Source organism: Anticarsia gemmatalis, chromosome 19 (genome assembly GCF_050436995.1).
Source record: "Anticarsia gemmatalis isolate Benzon Research Colony breed Stoneville strain chromosome 19, ilAntGemm2 primary, whole genome shotgun sequence".
In the NCBI taxonomy this organism is placed as follows: domain Eukaryota; kingdom Metazoa; phylum Arthropoda; class Insecta; order Lepidoptera; family Erebidae; genus Anticarsia; species Anticarsia gemmatalis.
In genome coordinates this window covers 6,336,072-6,356,331 of record NC_134763.1, presented here as the reverse complement: position 1 = coordinate 6,356,331, position 20,260 = coordinate 6,336,072, and the positions used below count along the sequence as shown (strand labels likewise).

The 20,260-nt window shown below is 36.9% G+C and overlaps 1 protein-coding gene across 1 annotated transcript in view; it reads right to left on the bottom strand.

The window, feature by feature from the left end:
* Positions 1 to 20,094, bottom strand: part of LOC142981136 (dynein beta chain, ciliary-like) — a 40,856-nt gene extending 20,762 nt beyond the window's left edge. Inside the window, exons 1-52 of the mRNA XM_076126827.1 lie at positions 19,957 to 20,094; positions 19,146 to 19,250; positions 18,615 to 18,785; positions 18,261 to 18,520; positions 18,049 to 18,152; positions 17,759 to 17,947; positions 17,510 to 17,683; positions 17,292 to 17,427; positions 16,862 to 17,090; positions 16,564 to 16,755; positions 16,318 to 16,452; positions 16,107 to 16,240; positions 15,821 to 16,010; positions 15,631 to 15,732; positions 15,361 to 15,514; positions 15,085 to 15,280; positions 14,567 to 14,907; positions 11,993 to 12,141; positions 11,789 to 11,909; positions 11,481 to 11,621; positions 11,290 to 11,384; positions 11,004 to 11,171; positions 10,739 to 10,908; positions 10,446 to 10,665; positions 10,045 to 10,209; positions 9,687 to 9,860; positions 9,462 to 9,610; positions 9,248 to 9,371; positions 8,316 to 8,446; positions 8,125 to 8,239; positions 7,815 to 8,039; positions 7,511 to 7,697; positions 7,206 to 7,384; positions 6,850 to 7,045; positions 6,518 to 6,728; positions 6,298 to 6,439; positions 6,050 to 6,206; positions 5,716 to 5,956; positions 5,424 to 5,625; positions 5,125 to 5,349; positions 4,603 to 4,941; positions 4,259 to 4,407; positions 3,647 to 3,865; positions 3,325 to 3,562; positions 3,052 to 3,244; positions 2,764 to 2,941; positions 2,507 to 2,635; positions 2,196 to 2,415; positions 1,291 to 1,452; positions 941 to 1,140; positions 586 to 752; positions 59 to 237 (exon numbers count right to left, since the gene is read on the bottom strand). Coding sequence (XP_075982942.1) covers positions 59 to 237; positions 586 to 752; positions 941 to 1,140; positions 1,291 to 1,452; positions 2,196 to 2,415; positions 2,507 to 2,635; positions 2,764 to 2,941; positions 3,052 to 3,244; positions 3,325 to 3,562; positions 3,647 to 3,865; positions 4,259 to 4,407; positions 4,603 to 4,941; positions 5,125 to 5,349; positions 5,424 to 5,625; positions 5,716 to 5,956; positions 6,050 to 6,206; positions 6,298 to 6,439; positions 6,518 to 6,728; positions 6,850 to 7,045; positions 7,206 to 7,384; positions 7,511 to 7,697; positions 7,815 to 8,039; positions 8,125 to 8,239; positions 8,316 to 8,446; positions 9,248 to 9,371; positions 9,462 to 9,610; positions 9,687 to 9,860; positions 10,045 to 10,209; positions 10,446 to 10,665; positions 10,739 to 10,908; positions 11,004 to 11,171; positions 11,290 to 11,384; positions 11,481 to 11,621; positions 11,789 to 11,909; positions 11,993 to 12,141; positions 14,567 to 14,907; positions 15,085 to 15,280; positions 15,361 to 15,514; positions 15,631 to 15,732; positions 15,821 to 16,010; positions 16,107 to 16,240; positions 16,318 to 16,452; positions 16,564 to 16,755; positions 16,862 to 17,090; positions 17,292 to 17,427; positions 17,510 to 17,683; positions 17,759 to 17,947; positions 18,049 to 18,152; positions 18,261 to 18,520; positions 18,615 to 18,785; positions 19,146 to 19,250; positions 19,957 to 19,965 — 9,081 coding nt within the window. The 5' untranslated portion in view covers positions 19,966 to 20,094. The remainder of the gene's footprint in view (positions 1 to 58; positions 238 to 585; positions 753 to 940; positions 1,141 to 1,290; positions 1,453 to 2,195; positions 2,416 to 2,506; positions 2,636 to 2,763; positions 2,942 to 3,051; positions 3,245 to 3,324; positions 3,563 to 3,646; positions 3,866 to 4,258; positions 4,408 to 4,602; positions 4,942 to 5,124; positions 5,350 to 5,423; positions 5,626 to 5,715; positions 5,957 to 6,049; positions 6,207 to 6,297; positions 6,440 to 6,517; positions 6,729 to 6,849; positions 7,046 to 7,205; positions 7,385 to 7,510; positions 7,698 to 7,814; positions 8,040 to 8,124; positions 8,240 to 8,315; positions 8,447 to 9,247; positions 9,372 to 9,461; positions 9,611 to 9,686; positions 9,861 to 10,044; positions 10,210 to 10,445; positions 10,666 to 10,738; positions 10,909 to 11,003; positions 11,172 to 11,289; positions 11,385 to 11,480; positions 11,622 to 11,788; positions 11,910 to 11,992; positions 12,142 to 14,566; positions 14,908 to 15,084; positions 15,281 to 15,360; positions 15,515 to 15,630; positions 15,733 to 15,820; positions 16,011 to 16,106; positions 16,241 to 16,317; positions 16,453 to 16,563; positions 16,756 to 16,861; positions 17,091 to 17,291; positions 17,428 to 17,509; positions 17,684 to 17,758; positions 17,948 to 18,048; positions 18,153 to 18,260; positions 18,521 to 18,614; positions 18,786 to 19,145; positions 19,251 to 19,956) is intronic.
* Between the last annotated feature and the right edge of the window lie 166 nt (positions 20,095 to 20,260).

Sequence of the window (20,260 nt, the reverse complement as noted above, 5' to 3'; positions counted from 1 at the left end):
AAAATGCTCAACAAGCCAATCTTTACTAGTACAAAAAGCTTGTATAAATAAATCAAACCTCTGCTCTAACAGCATTGATGATGTTTTCAAGTTCATCATCAGCGAACAACTCTGGAATTTCGCCCGAGGCTAATAAGTCATTGATGAGCACCAGGAACCGTTCCTCAGCTACTTGGCCGTCCGTCATCAAGAACATGCAACCGATGTTCTTCATACCTGCCTTTATATTTAAACCGGCTGGAAATTGAAATAAATTATTTTAATAGGGCTTCTCACATATCTCAGTTGACTACTGGTTTACGTCAAAAGGATAATCTCTATTCAGTTTATTGCTGCTTTGCCGTAACGGATAAATTACTTTTGGCTTTCAAATAGTTGTCAACTTGAATACGTGATAGCCCCCATAATATTTAGTAATTCCAAAACAGTTTAAACAGAATTTCAAAGGATATAACCGAATATTATCTCGCCCCCTATTACATGGGACTAACAATGTCAATGACAAAACGTATATATATTCATGTATTACAATTCTGCCTACCTTTGGGTATAACCGTTGCGATTATGTCTTACGTATGTTCTTACCTAAATCTACTTTCAAATCAGCAATGCCGTATCCTTTTCGTAGCTGTATCTGGAACACTTCCAGCGAGGAGATATAGGCGGATAGCCTGGAGAGAGACTGTTTGCCGGACCCGCCGACCCCAACTAGCAGTGCGTTGCCTCGCGGTGCTTCCATAATGCGGTTGATTCTATACAAATGTGCAAAGGCATTTAATAGCTTTTCTGCGGCTAAATATTACTTTATTAGCTAAACTTAATACAAAATCCTATATACTGTAGACTTTTGTAGGCATTCTGGATGCAAATAATAATGAAAGTTACTTAGCAATAATGCTGATGAAGCAAGAGTCCTACCGTTAATCACCATTACACTGACCTGCAAATATGGTACATAGCATCCTCGAAAAGCACCAGGTTCATGGTGGCGACCAGGTCATTGTATCCAGATAACGATTCGTCAAGTAACTTTTTGATCTGAGGCCAGTCTTTTATAGGGAAGTACTTCGGATCACCCACTCCCTCCGCGAAGTGACAATATATTAATGGCTTCTCAAAAACGGTATTTTCATCAAATTCCTAAAAGAATATTAGACAATAATAATTTATAATGTTTAGGTATAAATCATTATTGTCTTACAAACATAATATGGGGTGTGGAAAAATCTTTATAAATATGTTTTTCTAAGAGCTTGCACATATGTGGATTGTTATGTTGGTTTATCTCACCTCACAGTTCTTCTTAATGGTGTCAGCAATAAGTTTTGCGAAAGTGTCATTGTCTGAAGAGTCTACCAGCTTGTCGGAGTATACTCGAGTCGCCTCGTGCATCCACAATCTAATCAGCTCTGAAGACCCTTTAATTGCGTCACCAGTTGTGAACAATATTCCCTGTTGCAATAAAATATAATATGATAACTATACAACGTGTCCCAAAACTCAACGTCAAAACGAAAACCTGAGATAGGCCGAGTGGTGTTGGATCTCAAAAAATTAAAAAAAAAAAACTCATGTAGTTTAAAAATTACAACTATTTTTGTAAATTGCCACCCTCTGATGAGTTTACGTCTACTGTGGCTACAAATGACTTCTTTTCTAGTACTTTTTTTGTGTGGAGTATTCCTAAGTAACGCTACTACAAATTTCTATTAATTATTTGCACACAACTTCATTGGAATTTCTGAAAATATCCCTTTGATGAAATATTTTCAAGGCATAGTTCGCCATAAAAGGGATATTTTCAGAAATTCCAATGAAGTTGTGTGCAAATAATGAATAGAAATTTGTAGTAGCGCTACTTAGGAATACTCCACACAAAAAAAGTACTAGTAAAGAAGTCATTTGTAGCCACAGTAGACGTAAACTCATCAGAGGGTGGTGTCAGAATGGTTGTCATTTTTAAACTACATGAGATAGATTTTTTTTTTAAATTTTTTGAGAGCCATCACCACTCGGCTAAGCTCAGGTTTTCGTTTTGACGTTGAGTTTTGGGACACGTTGCATATAATAAGTACTTTTATATTACAGTTTGTGTGAAATAAAAAACAACGTTTTGGCAGAGCGAACGTCTACGAGTGTCGACTATGTCTTAAAAATGCACATTTAGATTAGTTTTGTTCAATAACATGTAATACCTGGAATATATTTGAGAGGTCCCTCAAGTTAAACATATAGTGGAACTTGATGGCAGTAGGCAGGAATGTAGAGGACAGTTTATTATGCAAAGCGAGGGCGGTGCCCACGAGTACTTCTGCGTACCGTTGCACTTGGATCGAGAACTTGTTCAAAGGATTATTCAGGTGCTGCGTCAGAATCTGTTTATAAATGTGATGACAAGCGTCTAGACCTGGGAAACTAAAATATTGATTTGTGTTAGATTGCACTGCAATTATCGGTAAAATATAAATATTTAGATGAATACTGTAAGCAATTAAGTAGATGATACCTGACAGCGAATGTGCAGAAATGTCTCTGTAACCGTGAGTCTATGGTGAAGGATCCGGACGTTGGGTTCATGCACGCCATGAACATACAGTTTGATATGTCCTTCAGTGACAGCTTTTGTCGATCATACCTAGAAAATTAACTTATTTACTCAAATTTCTCGACGCAGTGAGCTACTTGGTAGCAGAGTGACGCACTGGATAAAATGTAAGTACCTAAACTTTCTACTTACTAGAAACAGTTAAAAATTTTACTTACCAATGTTTATAGTCCATGAATTGTCGTATTAGAGTATGCGGTTGCACTGTGCCGTATGTGTCCACTTCAGGCATGTTCATGTCATCCACAAAGTAAATCATGAATTTACTTCCTGGAGGTCCAAAGTTGCGACCGGATTTCTTTTCCAAAGGTTTCTCTAATACTTTCTGCATCATTTCTGTAACAGTACAATGCTAAATGAAAAAATAGTAGTGATCGGAATATAATCAAGGAATGGTTTTTGCAAATACTTTACTTAAGCCTTTTACCCGTATATTGCAACAGTACCTGACGTGGTGTAAAAGTTGAGTGGCACGTTAGTAATAGCATACGAGTCCGGCAGCGAGTTAAGCTTGGCCGCAACGCTGACAGACTTGCCGCTCCCAGCGCTGCCCACCAACATTACTGGCTTTGTCTTCGCTAACAGCAAGTCCATGAAGAACCGAGTCCTAGTCGTCTCCGACGTTGATACTAGGCATGACTGAAAATAAAAATGGAATCATGTAAATAACAACTTTTATTAAAGTAAGTAGGTACTATTTATTTGTAAATCCATCCAACCTGAAGAGGTAAATCAGGGTCTAATTCGAAAGTCTCGACTTTTTCAGACCACGGCAACCACTTCTTTGTGTCAGGATCTATGAAGAAACTAAACACATTGCCGGTAGATGGAAACTTTATTTGTTTGAACTCGTTGCAGAACCACTTGCTGAATTCATTACGCCAGTCCACTAGCTGATCTTGGAACAAAGCAGATCCGAAGCCCCACACCACACAAAATACGAAATACGTTTCGTACCTACAACAGACGAAAAGGATTTATTGTAGTTTGACAAAGTATGTTATAATTATTGGCGTAGTGTTAATTTTACACGTGACTTACCATTCTTTAGGACAATCGGATGGTAACAAAGACTTATTTAAGAAACACTCCAGCAGGTAGCAAGTTAGCTGTATTTGCTGCAGTTCTGTGAGAGGAGTGACGCGCTTGTATTTCTTGCAAGACTCCAGCAGTGATGGTATGTATTTATCGAACATGACTGTCAACATTGCCTTTTCAGACTCATCATCGCGCGACGTGTCTATCCATGACGCTACGAACCTGAGCAGAAAAACGTAGCATTAGATCTTAAATAAATAAATGTAACCTATTAATGTCCCACTGCTGGGCAAGGGTCTCCTCCCGTAATGAGGGAGGAGTTAGGCCTTGATTCCGCCAAGTGGCTGGCCAAGTGCGGGTTGGGGACTTTGCATGCCCTCAATAAATGTATTAAACAAATTTTAGGCATGCAAGGTTTCCTCACGATGTTTTTTCCCTTTACCGTTAGAGCATGTGATAATTACTGATAATTATTTCTAATACACACATAACTTCGAAAAGACATTGGTGTTGCTTCGGGTTCGAACTTCCGACCACTTGCGTGGGAGGTGTCAACTTATACCACTCGGCTATCAATACTCTTCAATCATTTATTAAAAAAAAATATCTACTCACGGATTCCATCCCAAGTCTTGAGGATTAATGTATAAAATACCGGCTCGGGACACTGTGGCAGGTGTGGCAGTTCTCAAATTCGAGATCTCAAACAGCAGTCGCATGGTTTTATTTAGAGCGATACGTTCGTTACTCGCCAATGTCAGCACCTTCACAAATCATATTAACGTTATGTTGAAATAATTAATTCATAGGTTTAATTCCTATCTACCCTTATATCGAAATATTACTTGATCATAATCATTATCTTTTACACTGTCTTATTTTTCTACCGCTCAACTTAATGTTTAATAATATTATCCATTATAACTTGGTTACAAGATTATGGATTTTTGCCTACTTACTTTATTGTCATCCATTAGAGTGTTGAGACTTTCGATCCACATAGGATCAATATCTCCATCCAGTACAATCCACTTGGGTCCATCTCCGGGCATGTTTGCCATGTCGCGCATGATAGTTGAAAACAAACCATCTTTCCACTCTCGCGTCGCTGGATTGATGATACCGAATAACTCATCGTTAGTTACTGCCTTTGGGTCTAGGTCGTTGTAAAACGGCTTCATTTTTAACATGTAGTACGTCCTGTTGAGACACTGCCATACCATGGACTTGCCTGTCCCGGCAAACCCGTTAATGAAGACGGAGTGCCTTACAGCGAATAGTTCCACCAGTTGCACCATCTTAAATGACATAAGACCAATAAAGTAAACCAATGAATGTCCAATTTCTAGGTGAAAAAGAACTGCTTTCTTGCGATTTGTGTATTTTGAAATAATATTGCGCGGCTTCTTTAAAATAGATCAAAAATCTTGACCAACAAATTCTTTGGCGTAAAAAGTTTATAGCAACAAAACAGTTTGTACCTTTAAAATGAAACCGGGTTCAGGTTGAAGTCGCAGCGACAGTGCAGCATCTACCAAACTCTTCTCAAAGTCGAAGTCACGTTTCCTGGGCACATCCAGTGCAGGGAACAAGTCACCAATCAGCCCCATAAATACAGGCCTATCGTCAGTAACAATTTTTGGTATGTTGAAATCTCGCAACGCTCTCATGAGTACTTGATCTTCCGGCCTTAGTCGATCGCCTCGCTGAAAAAAGTGAATTAAAATTAAGTATACGTCATGTAGAGCCAAATGTTTCAGTAGTATTCAGTAAATCAAACCTTCAAAGAGCCGGCAACCACGAGCACAGATTTAATAGCTCTCAAACCCCAATCATAATGGTCCTGTTTAGAGAGCAGTTCGCGACACAATGTGTAGAGCGTGATGAATTTACGCGCTAACAACCGCGCGTCTTGGAAACCTTCTGCTACCAACATGATTTCACAAATCAGCTCGAAATCAGGTACCACCATAGCACATGGCCTGTCGGAATATTGGAGATTGACTTAAGTATAGAAAATAGTCCATTAGTTTACTAGACAAAATCATTAATACTATTAATAGGTGTCTTACCTAAACAAAGCCTTCAAATTCTCTGGTAACTCAGTTCTGCCGGCGTAGCCGGGATTCATTGTAATGAACATGCCAACAGTTGGTATCAAGTTTATGTATTCGCCCATGAAATCAAACTTCTTCTTTTTGAATTTAATGGCATCCAATACACTTTTTACTTGAACCGACACGACAGATAACACCTCCACTGAAATTCTATTGAATTCGTCGAAGCATCCCCATGCGCCGGTTTGACAGAGACCTTCAAAGGAAATCAAATATTTACTCAGAACTCGTAACACACAGTCATGTATTTTAAGAACCATCATCATTTAGTTTTAAAGAATCTGTTTACCTTTATAAATATTGCCGCAAGATTTATAATCCATCTGTTCAGAACAATTAAATACATAGACCATAATGCCCAAGGCTCTGCCCAAATCTTTGGTCGTTTCAGTTTTTCCAGTACCTGCAGGACCAGCGGGTGCTCCACCCATGATTAAATGTAAACTCTGAAAAGAAACATACAGATATTACAGTAGACAACATATTGAAATATTACTTAATTCAAGTAAAATTAAGTATCTATTATTTTCAAGTTACCTGTGTTAGTGTGATATAGCAGCGATCAGTTAGAGGCGTGATCACAAGTCGTGGTGTATTGCCTAAATACTCGTAGTCATATAAAAATTGCGCATCACAAATATTTGCGAAGCAGTTGTTCAAGTTATTATCCCAACGATGTCTGAAAATAGAGCCTTTAGTGTATCTAGAATATCTGGAAAGTTACTGTCACTTAATATGTAGGTAAAAGTAATCTTACCTCAATTGACTTTGCCACTGAAAGGCAGCAGAAGTTTCAACTTTAAAAAGAATGAGCTTAGCAACGACATCTCTTGAATGTACATCAATGGTACAAATGGTCATAATCTTTTGTCGATCACCAACCGTGAGGTCACCCAGCAGCAACACGATCAACGCATTCAACTGAGCTATTTGCTTCTTTTGGTAATCTTTCAATGCATTCTCGTAACCTTAAATTGTGATTAAAATTCATTATGCAGTCTGCAATCCCCGGGCAATTTCACGTATAGCAAAACTGAATCATCGAACTAGACTACGAAAAAAACAATTTTCGATAAACATTATCTTTACCTTCTTCAAGCTTCTCAAAAGCCTGATTAGTCTCGGTAGTCCACCAAATCTGGGTCCCTACAAGAGCAGGTTGCGCCGGCCAGTCAAACACCCACTCATCACGAGGCTTGTCTTCATACGACTTAACACTATGTTCAAATATATCCCGCAGAGTGTACCGCATGCATTCCGTCACGCGGTTTAACCATGATTCCACCTTGCAAGAACAGAAGACTATAAATACCTATCTATAAGGAGTATTTCATATAGTATTATAGTAGATCGATTGTTTACTCTAGAAGTTTCGAGTTCTCGACACCAGTCAAGGATTAGATGAGGCTTTCTAAACACATAAATAGTCGAATAATGAGACTCACCTTTCCCGAGCAGTCGCAGCAAGGCGCTTTGAAGGGCACATGTTCTTCGTTTTCTTTAGAAATCATCTCGAAGGCTTGCTTACTTCCAGCTTTAGGAAACACTAATTTTGCTAGATTGTCGTACAACTTGGTCAAATGCCTGCACACAGCTGGCGGATTATTACCATTCGACAGTATATCTGAGAAGTGGAATAACAAAATACAATAAACTAATTGAAAAACTTTGTTAGGACTGTAATAAATAGATTTGAATTAGTTAGTATTATTGTTTGAACATTATGAGTAGGTAACTGTCACTACATTACCAAGCAAATCTGCAGACGACACGAAGTAGAAGCGAGGGTATGCCAATCGCTTTGTCTCCAGATAATCATTGAGTGCCTTTTCACAGAGGTTCAATGCTGCCATTAGTTCTTCGAGCTTATCTAATAGTCCTGGCTTGTTAGTACCTTGAACTACGTTCGGTGTATTGGCTATGTCTTTAAGAAGTTCCTGAAAAAATATGCCAGTATACATTTTATTTGACGCAGACAATATTGGTACTGGAGAATGACATTGGTTGGTACTTTTTTCTTTGAAACGCACTTTACATTGTTTAATAAGCTTTACCTTAAATGTCTTATCAACGTTGTCGAATCTTCTGGAGTCTTCAGGTAACTGAGCCCTGATGTCATCAGATCCCACAAAGATGCTTTCCAAATATTGCCATTTGCGCTGCACTTCGAACCACAACGCTATCACAGCGTCTGCCGTCCCTAGCTTTGTTTGCCAGGCGGTCACTTCTGCTTCGTAGAAGCCGATGAACTTTGACGACATCATGTTTTGTACTTGATTCTGCATAATTAGGTTATAAGTTAAAGTATATTGCGTTTAAACTATATTACATCTTTAAACCTTCGAGAATTCGGTATATGCCTACCTGATTATCTTCCAGAACCTCGACAAGTTCTTCACTCGCTCTAGGTAGTTTGATTCCAGTTCTATCATGTGATGTGTATTCAAACTCCATTTGTGCCCAAGTAATTTCCAATTCCCTAAAGGTAAGATATATCCATAAATGTTTGTGTTATAACTACAATACTACTTGACTAACGTTTAAAATGAATTTACTTAAGAGTTTTCTCCATAGCTGCTTCTTTGACAGACTTGTCAACAATCGTTTTCACCTCCTCTTCATACTTGTGTAGGTTAAGTGCGAGCAAATCTGCTAATGTTGTGTCATCATCGATGTGGAATTTCACCTAAAATTCAAGTTTAATATTTTTTATCTTTGCATAGTGAAGTTCAATTTGATAAAGCGCAAGTTTCAGGTATACAACTTGTTACAACTACATATGTCTAGCTATACAAAAAATAATTCTTACCTTAACTCTAAAAATATATACAGTTTTATTTACAATATTTACATGGCTTCTATTAATCTACAGTATGAATTCTGATAATATGATTGGATGATTCGTAGTCTTAAATTGAACTGAATGATTTCTCTCCGACTTCAATTGGAATCCCTTTTCCTTGATTTCTTGCATAGTGTATGATCGATTGTATCTAAATGTACTTATTTTATTTCCTTCCAACAATTTTGGTCTCCTGAAGTCTTGTATTTGGAGATAAACGTTTCCATGTTCTTTCGTTCCTTCATTACAGTTTCTCCAGATATCGTCGGTATCTACATCAACATCTAATTCTTCTAATGATTTGAACTCGTCTATAACGTCATCTAAACTTATACTTTTTACATGATTGGCTACAAACGATGTAGGATGAACATGCGGCGATGTTTATATGGACATGATGTGGGAATGAACTCCTTTCTAAATAAAAAAAAAATATTTATGATAAAAACAGACATGCGCTGTACACTAGAACTTAAAATATAAAAACACTTCAAATTTTATAATTAAGGGTAACTAGATACCTAACTAATATTTTTTTTTACTCAGTTCTGTTGATTCTAACAAATTGCACCTGTGAGTTTTTTTGCAGGTTTCCAATATTTGGATTTTGTTGGTGAAATAAAAAGCATGAATCTATCACTTTACCTTAGTTGCCATCATCAGCTCAAGCCAATGCCTATCTTTGATTGCTGGATTTTGAAGGTCAGTGACTGCTCGTAGTGATGTCATTAAGTTCTTGATGATTGATTCAATTGCTATGTACGGTTCCCTTGAGTAATATTACAAGTTTAGTGAAAATAATTTAAAACAACTTTAAAGCGAATTTTGTATTCTAGTTGGGTTGTTAATTTTATATTACCATACTCTCATCTCCTTGTCTAATTGTCGAATGTCCTTGGTGAATCGCTTACACTCCTGGTCCATTCCATCAGCATCTATCTTCTTCCACGGTGACTTCTTCCAGAATTCAATAGTGCCCATAACTAAGTAGTAGTAGTCCCACAGTTGCTGATTAAGAGCAGAAATAACAAGTTGCATTATTTTATTAAGACCTTTAAAATATTTCTTCAATTATCTAAATTACCTTAGCCAGTTTCAATTCACGTTGACACTGTTTCAGATTCTTTTCATCAGGTGGCTGGATATCGAACAAACCACAAGACTTCTTCAAGCCTTTCAATAATTGGTCGAAACCTTGCAGTTCCTGGTTTACCTTGTCGATATTTCTGTATGGCTCTTTGCAGGATTCCAAGAATATCTGTGTAAAGAAAGAAATAATAAATCGGATTTGCAATCGACCTGCACTGCTAGAAAACAACTCAGATTGTTTTCGACTGTCTGAAGCAAATTTTGTGAGTGAGGCAACAGTTTGAATAATATAGTTTACAACTAAGGTCCTTTTGGTAAGAGCTAGCACGAGTACCCTAACGACAAATGATTACCTCTTTGATTTTGAACTGTTCCCTGTACATGGTGAGGCGCAGATTGATGAGCGCCACGCGTTTGGCAATAAGTGCGGCTTGCGCAGCCTGCAACGGAGCCACGTTGTTCTTCATCACGGTGGCCAGTTTCACCAAGTTGCGCCACCTCTCAGGTAACACGTCCAGCTACACCAATATTTCAGATATTTTAAAATGGTAAAAAAAATCAACAACATTTCTAGGAGTTAGTGCCTTTCCAAAAGAGCATAAAAAAGTCTTACCAAAGTGTGTACAGAATATTTATGTTCAGTTTCTCCCTAAATAGTCCGAATAGTGTAAGCATAAACAATCAAAAATTAAACATTAATTAATCAAGTACATATTATAGTTAGATTTTCAAAAGAAAACGTATAGCTACAGACCTGCTCATAAGTCTCTTCGGGGAACTCCACACCATATTCTTTGAGAACATCAATGATGTCTCGCAAGGGTTCGAACATCTGGTCGGTGCCGCTATCCTGCTTGGCTTTGACCTCGTTGAGTACACCCATCACCTTCAGCAGACCTTCATAATCATCCTCTCCTAACTCCACATTCAACTCTTTAGTTGCATAAGCAATAAACGTTTCCAGCTCATCAAGACTGCAAAATAAAATATGACTTGTAAGTTTATGTTCATGAAACTGGTCTTCACATTGTTTAAAAATAAATGGACCTTTTGTGTACATGCTCCTTTAGGTTTTCTTTGTACAAATTACTCCATTTGCATATGATGTTCATAATAGCTTGGTTGAGACGTTTCAGATCTAATCTCAGCCAGCCGTTGCAGAGATAAGCCGCAGGCAACGCATGTACTTCATCGTATAATGCATTGAATTTATCAATCTGCAACAACGAACAGAATGGATTACAAACATTTTTTTTAAGGTGGCTTGAAGATCAGTAATAAAGTATTTTTGTGTGTATGACATGTGTGTTACCTCTTTCTGGTACTGTTCTAGCGAAGGCTTCATTTCAGGAGGGTCACGTCCATTTTCATACTTGTATCTGTCGAACTCCTCTGGCGGTATTATGCGGCCGTATTTCAGGAATGATGCGAGCACTTCCTGCCTGTCTTCCAACCACAGCGGAGTATACTTTTCGTATTTCTGAAAATGAAAACCACAAACTCGAACATCAGAGTTACAAATACCTGCCATGTATATACATATTTTGTTGAAAAAACTGATATTTGATCAATATTATACACATATTATAACAACTTACCGATGAGTATTGCACAATATCATTGATACCATTTTCGATCCTCTTAAGTATTTCGTGATACAAATCAATCATGTCATCCTCGTTGACCAAATCGTCTAAAAAAAATATAGTTAATAACCATTTAACATCTTTTTTGGAACCTTCCTATTTAAAGATTCCACAATTTAATGTAGTATATATGCAGTATTTACCTTCATAGGAAGGTATCGGCACAATTGGATCTATTCTAGGGAACAGTGTTGCTTGAAGGAACATATCTTTCATCATTTCTTTCAAGGTATCATATAGTCCATCCGGTTCCTCTACGTCCAATGAAGGGCTGAAGAATATATCTAAAAAAAATAATATAATTTCTTGTAACATAAGATGTAGGTTATCTTTTTAAACACACGAAAAACCCGACTGCGTTACAGACGTTATGGAATCGTCATTTTTATAGTACCTATAAGTATTTTACTTTGACTCTTTTAAATTCTACTAACACGTATTCATCACTCACTTGGGTCTATTAACTCTGCAACTATATCGACAAACGCTACTCTCGGTCCTTTTTCTAAATTGGTCTGCGTTTCGAACAAATTTAAACTTGACTGCACCGCTTTCATTATTTGTTTAGACACCTGTAAACAAGTTTTTAGTACTTAAAGCAATTTGAGTACATTCCCTTGTGTATAAAACTAGATAATTTGTAGCTTGTTCTTACGAGTGAATCGACATATTGAACATATGCAGGCCACCGAGCGGCTCTGAATGCTTCTTCCTCCATCTCGAGTCTCTCAGCTTCAATATCAGCAAGTTCCTCTGGATCTGTTATTTCTTCCACTTCTTCTGCTGGCGAATCTACATCCTCACCTTTCAACGAAAAAAGGCATTAAAAATTAATAGTTTTATGTACCTTTATAATTTACTAGCTGACCCGCGCAACTTCGCTTGCGTCACATAAGAGAGAATGGGTCAAAATTTTCCTTTTATAACATTTATTACTAGTACTCTGCTCCCACTGGTCGCAGCGTGATGATATACAGGGTGTCCCAAAACTCAACGATAATCCGTGACAGGATGAAAGGCCAAGTCATACCGGTTCTAGGAAAAATAAAAAAAAATTCCATATCACTTAGTTCAGCAATAATAGACACTTTTCAAAAAAGTTGAAATTTCACACCCTTGGTCGCATTTTCAAGTCCTGTGATCACCAATGTCACAATTTCGCTGTGTTTTTTTGAATTTCGTGATCTTCATTAAATATGCTATTAATCGTAAAACAAATTAATGCACAAAACATTGTTAATTTAATAAAAAAAGTTAAGTTTTAGTGAGTCATGGTTCACAAAAATATCGTTAGTTAACTTTGACGCTTCATATTGAAAAAAAAATGTACTACACTACCCTTGGCAAGTTATTTCAAAAGTTGGCGCATTTAATCAAGATTTCAAAACAGTATAACACTTGTCACTTTTCTTGCCATTAAAAATGTTATTTTTATTTGAACGACGAGTATACTCGAAAATGGACGAACGCAGTGGTACAATTGTATGGCGTCCTCGTTCCCGCGATCTAAATCCAGTAGATATTTTTTACTGGGAATGCGTAAAAGAAAAAGTCTATTCGAAATCAATACAAAATCTATCAGAACTTCGCCAGAAAATTGACACAGCGTCAGAGGTAATAAATGCAAGGAATTTTGCTTGACTGGTGCAAAGGTCTTTTGTAAGGCGTTGCAGAGCCTGTATTCGTGCCAGAGGAAAACAATTCGGAATTACTTTAGTTTAAGGAGAATAATTTAATAAGAACGATGGTTCGTTCATTCTTTTTTTTTTATTATCCTACTATGTTTATAATATTACCTATTATGTTTATTACATTAAATATTGGTTATGGACTGACTCAATTACATCTTTACTAAAAATAATTGCTTTCCTCTGGCACGAATACAGGCTCTGCAACGGCGTACAAAAGATCTTTGCACCAGTCAAGCAAAATTCCTTGCATTTATTTCTTCTGACGCTGTGTCAATTTTCTGGCGAAGTTCTGATAGATTGTGTATTGATTTTGAATAGACTTTTTATTTTATACATTCCCAGTAAAAAATATCTACTGGATTAAGATCGGGGGAACGAGGAGGCCATACAATTGTACGACTGCGTTCGATCCATTTTCGAGGATACTCGTCGTTCAAATAAAAATAACATTTTTAATGGCAAGAAAAGTGACAAGTGTTGCACCATTTTGAAATCTTGATTAAATGCGCCAACTTTTGAAATAACTTGCCAAGGGTAGTGTAGTACATTTTTTTTTCAATATGAAGCGTCAAAGTTAACTAACGATATTTTTGTGAACGATGACTAACTAAAACTTAACTTTTTTTATTAAATTAACAATGTTTTGTGCATTAATTTGTTTTACGATTAATAGCATATTTAATGAAGATCACGAAATTCAAAAAAACACAGCGAAATTGTGACATTGGTGATCACAGGACTTGAAAATGCGACCAAGGGTGTGAAATTTCAACTTTTTTGAAAAGTGTCTATTATTGCTGAACTAAGTGATATGGAATTTTTTTTTTATTTTTCATAGAACCGGTATGACTTGGCCTTTCATCCTGTCTCGGATTATCGTTGAGTTATGGGACACCCTGTATATGTTACTGTAAAAGCCCGAACTGTGGTAAATCCTAAGATTTTCCGGTAAAACCTAAGATTTACCAACTCTCAATGGTAAAAGTCCGAACAAGCCAGAGTTTAAAAACTATGTTACGATATATAAAAAAAACCTTCATAACTATGTTTATAACTATTTCACGGTATAATTATATACTGTGACATAGTTATAAAGAAGGAGTTTTGGGCAAAGCGACATGGGTAGGTTAGGTTAGAAGGCTAAGGTGGGAGCGAGCGAAGCGAAGCTCCCACCTTAGCCTTCGTGGTTATTTTTTTTTAACCACCCAGAAGGAGGAGCCCCGCGAAGCGGGGCTCCGGCGACATCTCGACATCATCAAGTGAATATAGGTAAAAGTTCGAATTAAAAGAATTGTTCGGACTTTTACCATTGCGAGTTGGTAAATCTTAGGTTATACCGGAAAATCTTAGGATTTACCACCGTTCGGGCTTTTACAGTAACATATATATAGCCTATAGCCTTCCTCCATAAATGGGCTATCTAACACTGGAAGAATTTTTCAAATCGGACCCATAATTCCTGAGATTAGCGCGTTCAAACAAACAAACTCCCTTATTACATTAGTATAGATTTCGACTTTAAAACAGTTACAACATACCTTGGTCTCTTCGCGCTTGTCGTTCATCCTTCTCAGCTTGTTTCAATTCTCTCTTCAACCTGCGAGCTTCTCGTCTCTCAAACTTGATCGCTTCAGCCTCAGCCTTTACTCTATCTCTTTCTTCTTTTGCTAACCGTTTTTCTTCACGATGTGCCGCTATTTCTGCAAGCTTTTTAGCACGTGCATTTTTCTCATCATCGTCTAATGTTGCTTCATCAACCTCCTCTAACTGTTCTTCCTCCGACTCTTCATCTTCTTCGTCTTGAATATTGAAGAACAGTTTATAATTTTCTTGTAATATATCTTTAAAGTCCTCCCAACTCTCTAATATCTTATTTCGTCTGTAGAATAGATAATAAAGCGTTATTGCAACATCATGATGTAATTAAACTAAATAATAACTAATTACTATGTCAGTCACAAAAGCAAATAAATCAAAACTAAAATGTGCATCAACGAAAAACCGATAGATGTTGCTTAAAAGCGATAGTTCCTTGTAAAGAAAATATAAATATTGCCTTTTCACAAATCGCGGGTGCCGTTCATTGATGGCAAGCAGCTCCATCTTATCGGGGTTCTCCTTGCGATTGTGCAGCGGCTTGTTGCCCCAGCGCTCGATGTCAGCGAGACCTTCCCACACATTGTTCTGAGCCGTCAGTACACGCTCTTGCAGGGTGTTAATAGCTGAGTATACTTCTGCCATCCATTCGGTAACTAAACAATCATATTTTAATCAGTGAACAGAGCTTGTGCGCAAGAATGACGACTGGTAATAATATGTTTGTTATGCTCACAATCATCGTTCCACGTGAGTTCTTCCACCCCACGACCGAGCAGGTTGTCGATGGCGGAGATCTCCTTCTCGATGAGTGCCACCTCGGTCTCGTGGCTACCCTCGCGGATCGCGTTGTACCACGCAATAGCACGGTTTAAACGATTCATGTCATACTGTAAGTTGCATCAAAACGTATATTAGACCACTTAAATAGAATTTTAACTGTTTAATGAAATCTGCTCAAAGTACTACTGTAAATAACGTTTAGTTTTATTTAATTAAATGTTACCTGTAATTTCTCGTTTCGTGCATATAATTCAAGTCCCTCAGCGGGTATACCCTGCTTCTCTAAATACTTCATGTAACGAATCTCTCTCAGTAACATCACCAGCTATGTAAAAAACGATCTTTGTATAAGTTTGAGCCAGTCTCTGGATGTACAAGAAATATAGTAGAGACAAAATCTTTAGCTTACTTACCTCGGGACTGAAATTATTTCTTACGAAAGGAGGATCCCTGTATATTAAATTCTTGGCAAGATGTAGTTTACATGTTGGACCCACGGTGGCACACCACGCTTTAAACTGTCTGTCTTCCACCACGTTCAAATAACCCAGCATTTCATTCGTTTTCTGTTTCATATACAATGCATACTCCGACTCTATTATTCTGTCAATATTTTTATCAAATTGATTTTAAGCTGCATAACGTGTAAGTAAAGTTTAATGATAAAGTTTAAATAGTCTTGGAAATGAAAACACTTACGGATCTTCAAACATGATAAAATCTTCCATGGGCGCTTGAATTCTTTGACGCAATTTGTATACCCACCACAATACTCCGGCGACTGGCGGCAGATAAGGATCTACCATCGGCCTCTCAGGACCTTTACCTAGTTTCTAAAATAAATCATGCTTTAAATATGATGGCTCATTGCTACTTAATACGTACAAAAAAACATAAATTCAAATCTAACCGCCATTTCTTCGTCGAATATTTCTTTCACGGCATCTAAATTGCTATGCATGAAATCAAGTAATCTGTGGAGCTTGGGCTTCAGCTCAGCCTTTATTATCGGACGATGAAACAAGTCTCCTATTATTTGGAAAAACTGCAACGACAGAAAAGCATGATGATTTAACGCATTCATCTTATTTAAAACCAATGAGTAAAATATAATCATATATAGTAGTATACTTTTTATATTATCTATATAATATACCTTAAAAAAGTGTTGCACATTGTGACATTCATCAAGTCCCTGTGTAAATAGCGACGCAAGTTTTCGATCCGTATCTTCCAGCACTCCTTGGATATGAGCATAATCTTTTAAGAATGCGTCATTTTCAGGATCCGCTGGGTCGTATGTGATATTACCTAATTGTGCATATTTCAGCTGATAATCTTCTAAAACCTACAAAATTATAAACTTTATGAGAAACCCCTTGAATTTTTAGTAGCACAAATTTTAACGTTTATTTTAACGTTTTTTTTAGTTCAAGTCAAGTTTCAAGTCTCACCCTCATGCACTCCGTACTTAAAGTCTTGCCCCTCAATCCACAAAACTCTACTTTCTCCAACTTGAGTATCTCAACAGTGGCCTCTAGTACAGATTCGATCATTTTGAGCCGGTTCACGTACACATTGTACCTCATGAACACTCGGTCGAAGTCAAACGACCACCGCACTGGCATCACACCCGGCGGGAAGAAAGTATGTACTTTATCACGATTTAATGCATACGTATCACTAAAATAAAAAAACAATGTAATGAAAGTGATTAGCCTAATGTGTAGAATTTCTAAAAAAAGGTACATCTAAGTTTATTTCAAAGTCTACACTTAAGTAATTAAACCAGCATAAGGTATCGCGCCGTTATCTCAATAAAAAAATGCTATGCAACTATAATCGCTAAACAACATATTTGTCATGGAATAAAAGAACGCTTACATGAAATGATTCAGAATATTTAATGCCTTTCTGATCTTCATAAGTTGTTCATCAGCGTCTCCTTGAAATATTGAAGACGGATCAGTGCTGTTCGTGCACTGCATTATAACCAAATTACACACCTCTCGTAGCAAGGCTGAAAATGAAAAAAAAGCTATAGAAGTAACAAAATCTTAGGTCCTACATTATATGACACATTTTATTTGCAAATGACTCACGTATCAGTTTTTCCACGCTGCAGTAATATCTAGAATTGCCCCACAACAGACCGATACAGTGGAACATGGGTCTGATAAGTGCCTTAGCTTCAGAGAATTCCGTTCCTTCAAAAGCTTCAAATTGATATATCAACGGCCTTTGATAGACATAGATATCGCGACATTCGACAATTGCTGAAAATGTCCCCGTTTTGTCAGTGTGTCCATAACATAATTAAAGACTAATATAATTATCGAAGGTTATCTAACCAGCCACGACATTAGTCAACATAGTCTTGAAGCAGCTGAGGTAGACACTGCGCGTGTCCTCTAGGTAGTGCGCCATCCGCTTCACCCTAGGATCCCTTAATTGTGAATAAATACCCTCTAGATTCTTCAGCCTCTGCGTGTAGAAATCTATATCTGCTATCGGTAGTGGGAATTTGGTCCTCTTAAACGCTACAAAATAGAAGAAAACATTTTTATTTTGTTGCTAGTTTTTCGTACATTCTCCTCAGTACTTTGTTTAACTAAATCATTAATTGTTTAAAGGATTTTACCAATGTAGGAATCTTCCGATAACAAATCATGTACTTGTTGAGCCCATTTTATAATGGCACCTTCGATATTCGTCTTCAAGTACAGGTCCACATCTTCTCCGTCACTAGTAACAATATTATATTATCAGTAGCTTGCCTACTAGTACTATATTAATGGTAAAAAACAATAACGAAATGTGTGCATTTATTTATTGTGTTATTATATCTAGTACCTTTCTTTAAGCCTGGATTCTGCATGATAAATATTTTCTACTCCAGCCGGCATCGGCAGCATCACTTGACTGGACATTTCTCCTTTTAACTGTAGCATCAGGTTCCTCAACTCATTGACGTGCCTCTTCATATCGTTTTGTACTATTTTGGGCCATCCTCTCTGATTCTCTGGGTTGCACAGAAGAGGGCCGATTACTTCATCAGCCATAACACTGAGGTCCATCAACACATTCCCCGACATTTCACCCACAGTCATCGCCTGAAAAATTTGATTAAGTTAATACAATCCTTCCTTTTAAACTACACATACTGACTTATATGCTATCGCATAAATTTATGAACAACGTAGTTACCGTACGGAAGTTCGATGCTGTAATTTTATCGTCAAGGTTTCTAAGGAAATAAACCATTTTTCCTCTACTGATAGGCGGGAATGTCGTAGAGCACGTGAGCAAGCCCGCTGTGCTCATACGAAATACTATCACTTCATACTTGGAAAAATCAAAATATCTGAACAGGATATGCTGAAAGAATAGAAAATAAAAATACAGTGATCTGCAGCATTTACAAAACTATCAAGCAAAAATGTTGTTCGAAGCAGCTGTACGTGTACAGCTCCTGAGCAGGACGACAGACTGAGTCCATTTGCTGCCAACTGCTGAGAATAGAGGACCAGGATCAACAGCTATACCTACCTACTTACGTGTAGGTACTTTAATTCCAAAGAACTGGAGGTTAGTTCGATTTCATAATTCAGACAATTCCTGTATTATTTATAAAAAATAAAAACCAAGAACAGCTTTTAATCTGATTAGGATTGGGCTGATCACTGGCCTACAAAGGTTGTTATGGTTGACAAGACAAAGATAATTTATGGAGCATACCCGTTCATCACTTGCAATAAACTTAGTCCATTTCTCAATCTTTTGCTTCAGCGTTTTGATTAAATATTCGCTCATAAATTCAAGGCGAACGTCAACATCTTCTTTCTGCCAACGTAGATGAATTAATTAATAACACAGACAACAAGTGTTAACTGTAAAACACCTCACTGCAGTTACTACTTACTAACACTTACTAAGAATTAAGAAGAAATAAAAATGTTATTGGGCAAATCACACTCAACCAGACTGAGGATTCTGCTGAGGTTTATAAACTACGCTGGGCTTATACAATAGCAACCGAACAACAAGGTAATAAAAATACTCATAATTGTTCTATACACATGCCATAAAGACAAATATAAATTTACATCAACAATCAGATACCCTTACACATCGCACAAATGTTAATATCTGTTATGAGTGGGATTCGAACCTACGACACGCGGAGTGGCAGTGTGAGCGGTGACCACGGTAATGTACCGTAGAAGTAATCAATAAGTATATTTTTTAGAAGGATGTGTACTAATTAGTAATTGAGAAAGGTTGGAGAGTGATTTAGGAGTTTTAGGACTTAAAATTACCAGGATGGTTTCGACTACTGAATTACAAAAGAATGGTCAGACAGTGCTAAACTTCTTTGCATTTACTTTGACCAACTTTTTGGAGGTTTTGTGTTTTCTATAATTGTAATACGATTTTAGACGATAAAAAATAAATATAGGTACTTATTTTTATACTATGACTAGACATACTAGGTATATGAATGGATTCGAGGCTAGTAAGCAGTAAGTATTCTTAAATTAATACTTACATCACCCATGTTGCACTATTTTACAATAAACAAGCTCGATTTTCACAATATAAAGATTATTAGATCATTTTATTACAATAAAAAATATTCTAATAAAATTTAGATATTTTGTTACTTCAATTATAATGTGTTTATTGCTGTTTACTATAAACAAAAATATGTCTCCATAGCAACATCAGAGAATGTTTTTTTGAATTAGGATTGCTGTCAATCGGCTCAATGATATAATTTTCTGCCAGCAGTTAGTTGTGGTATTTCCATTAATGTCACCCTTGCTCTATCTAATTTATATAAAACATACATC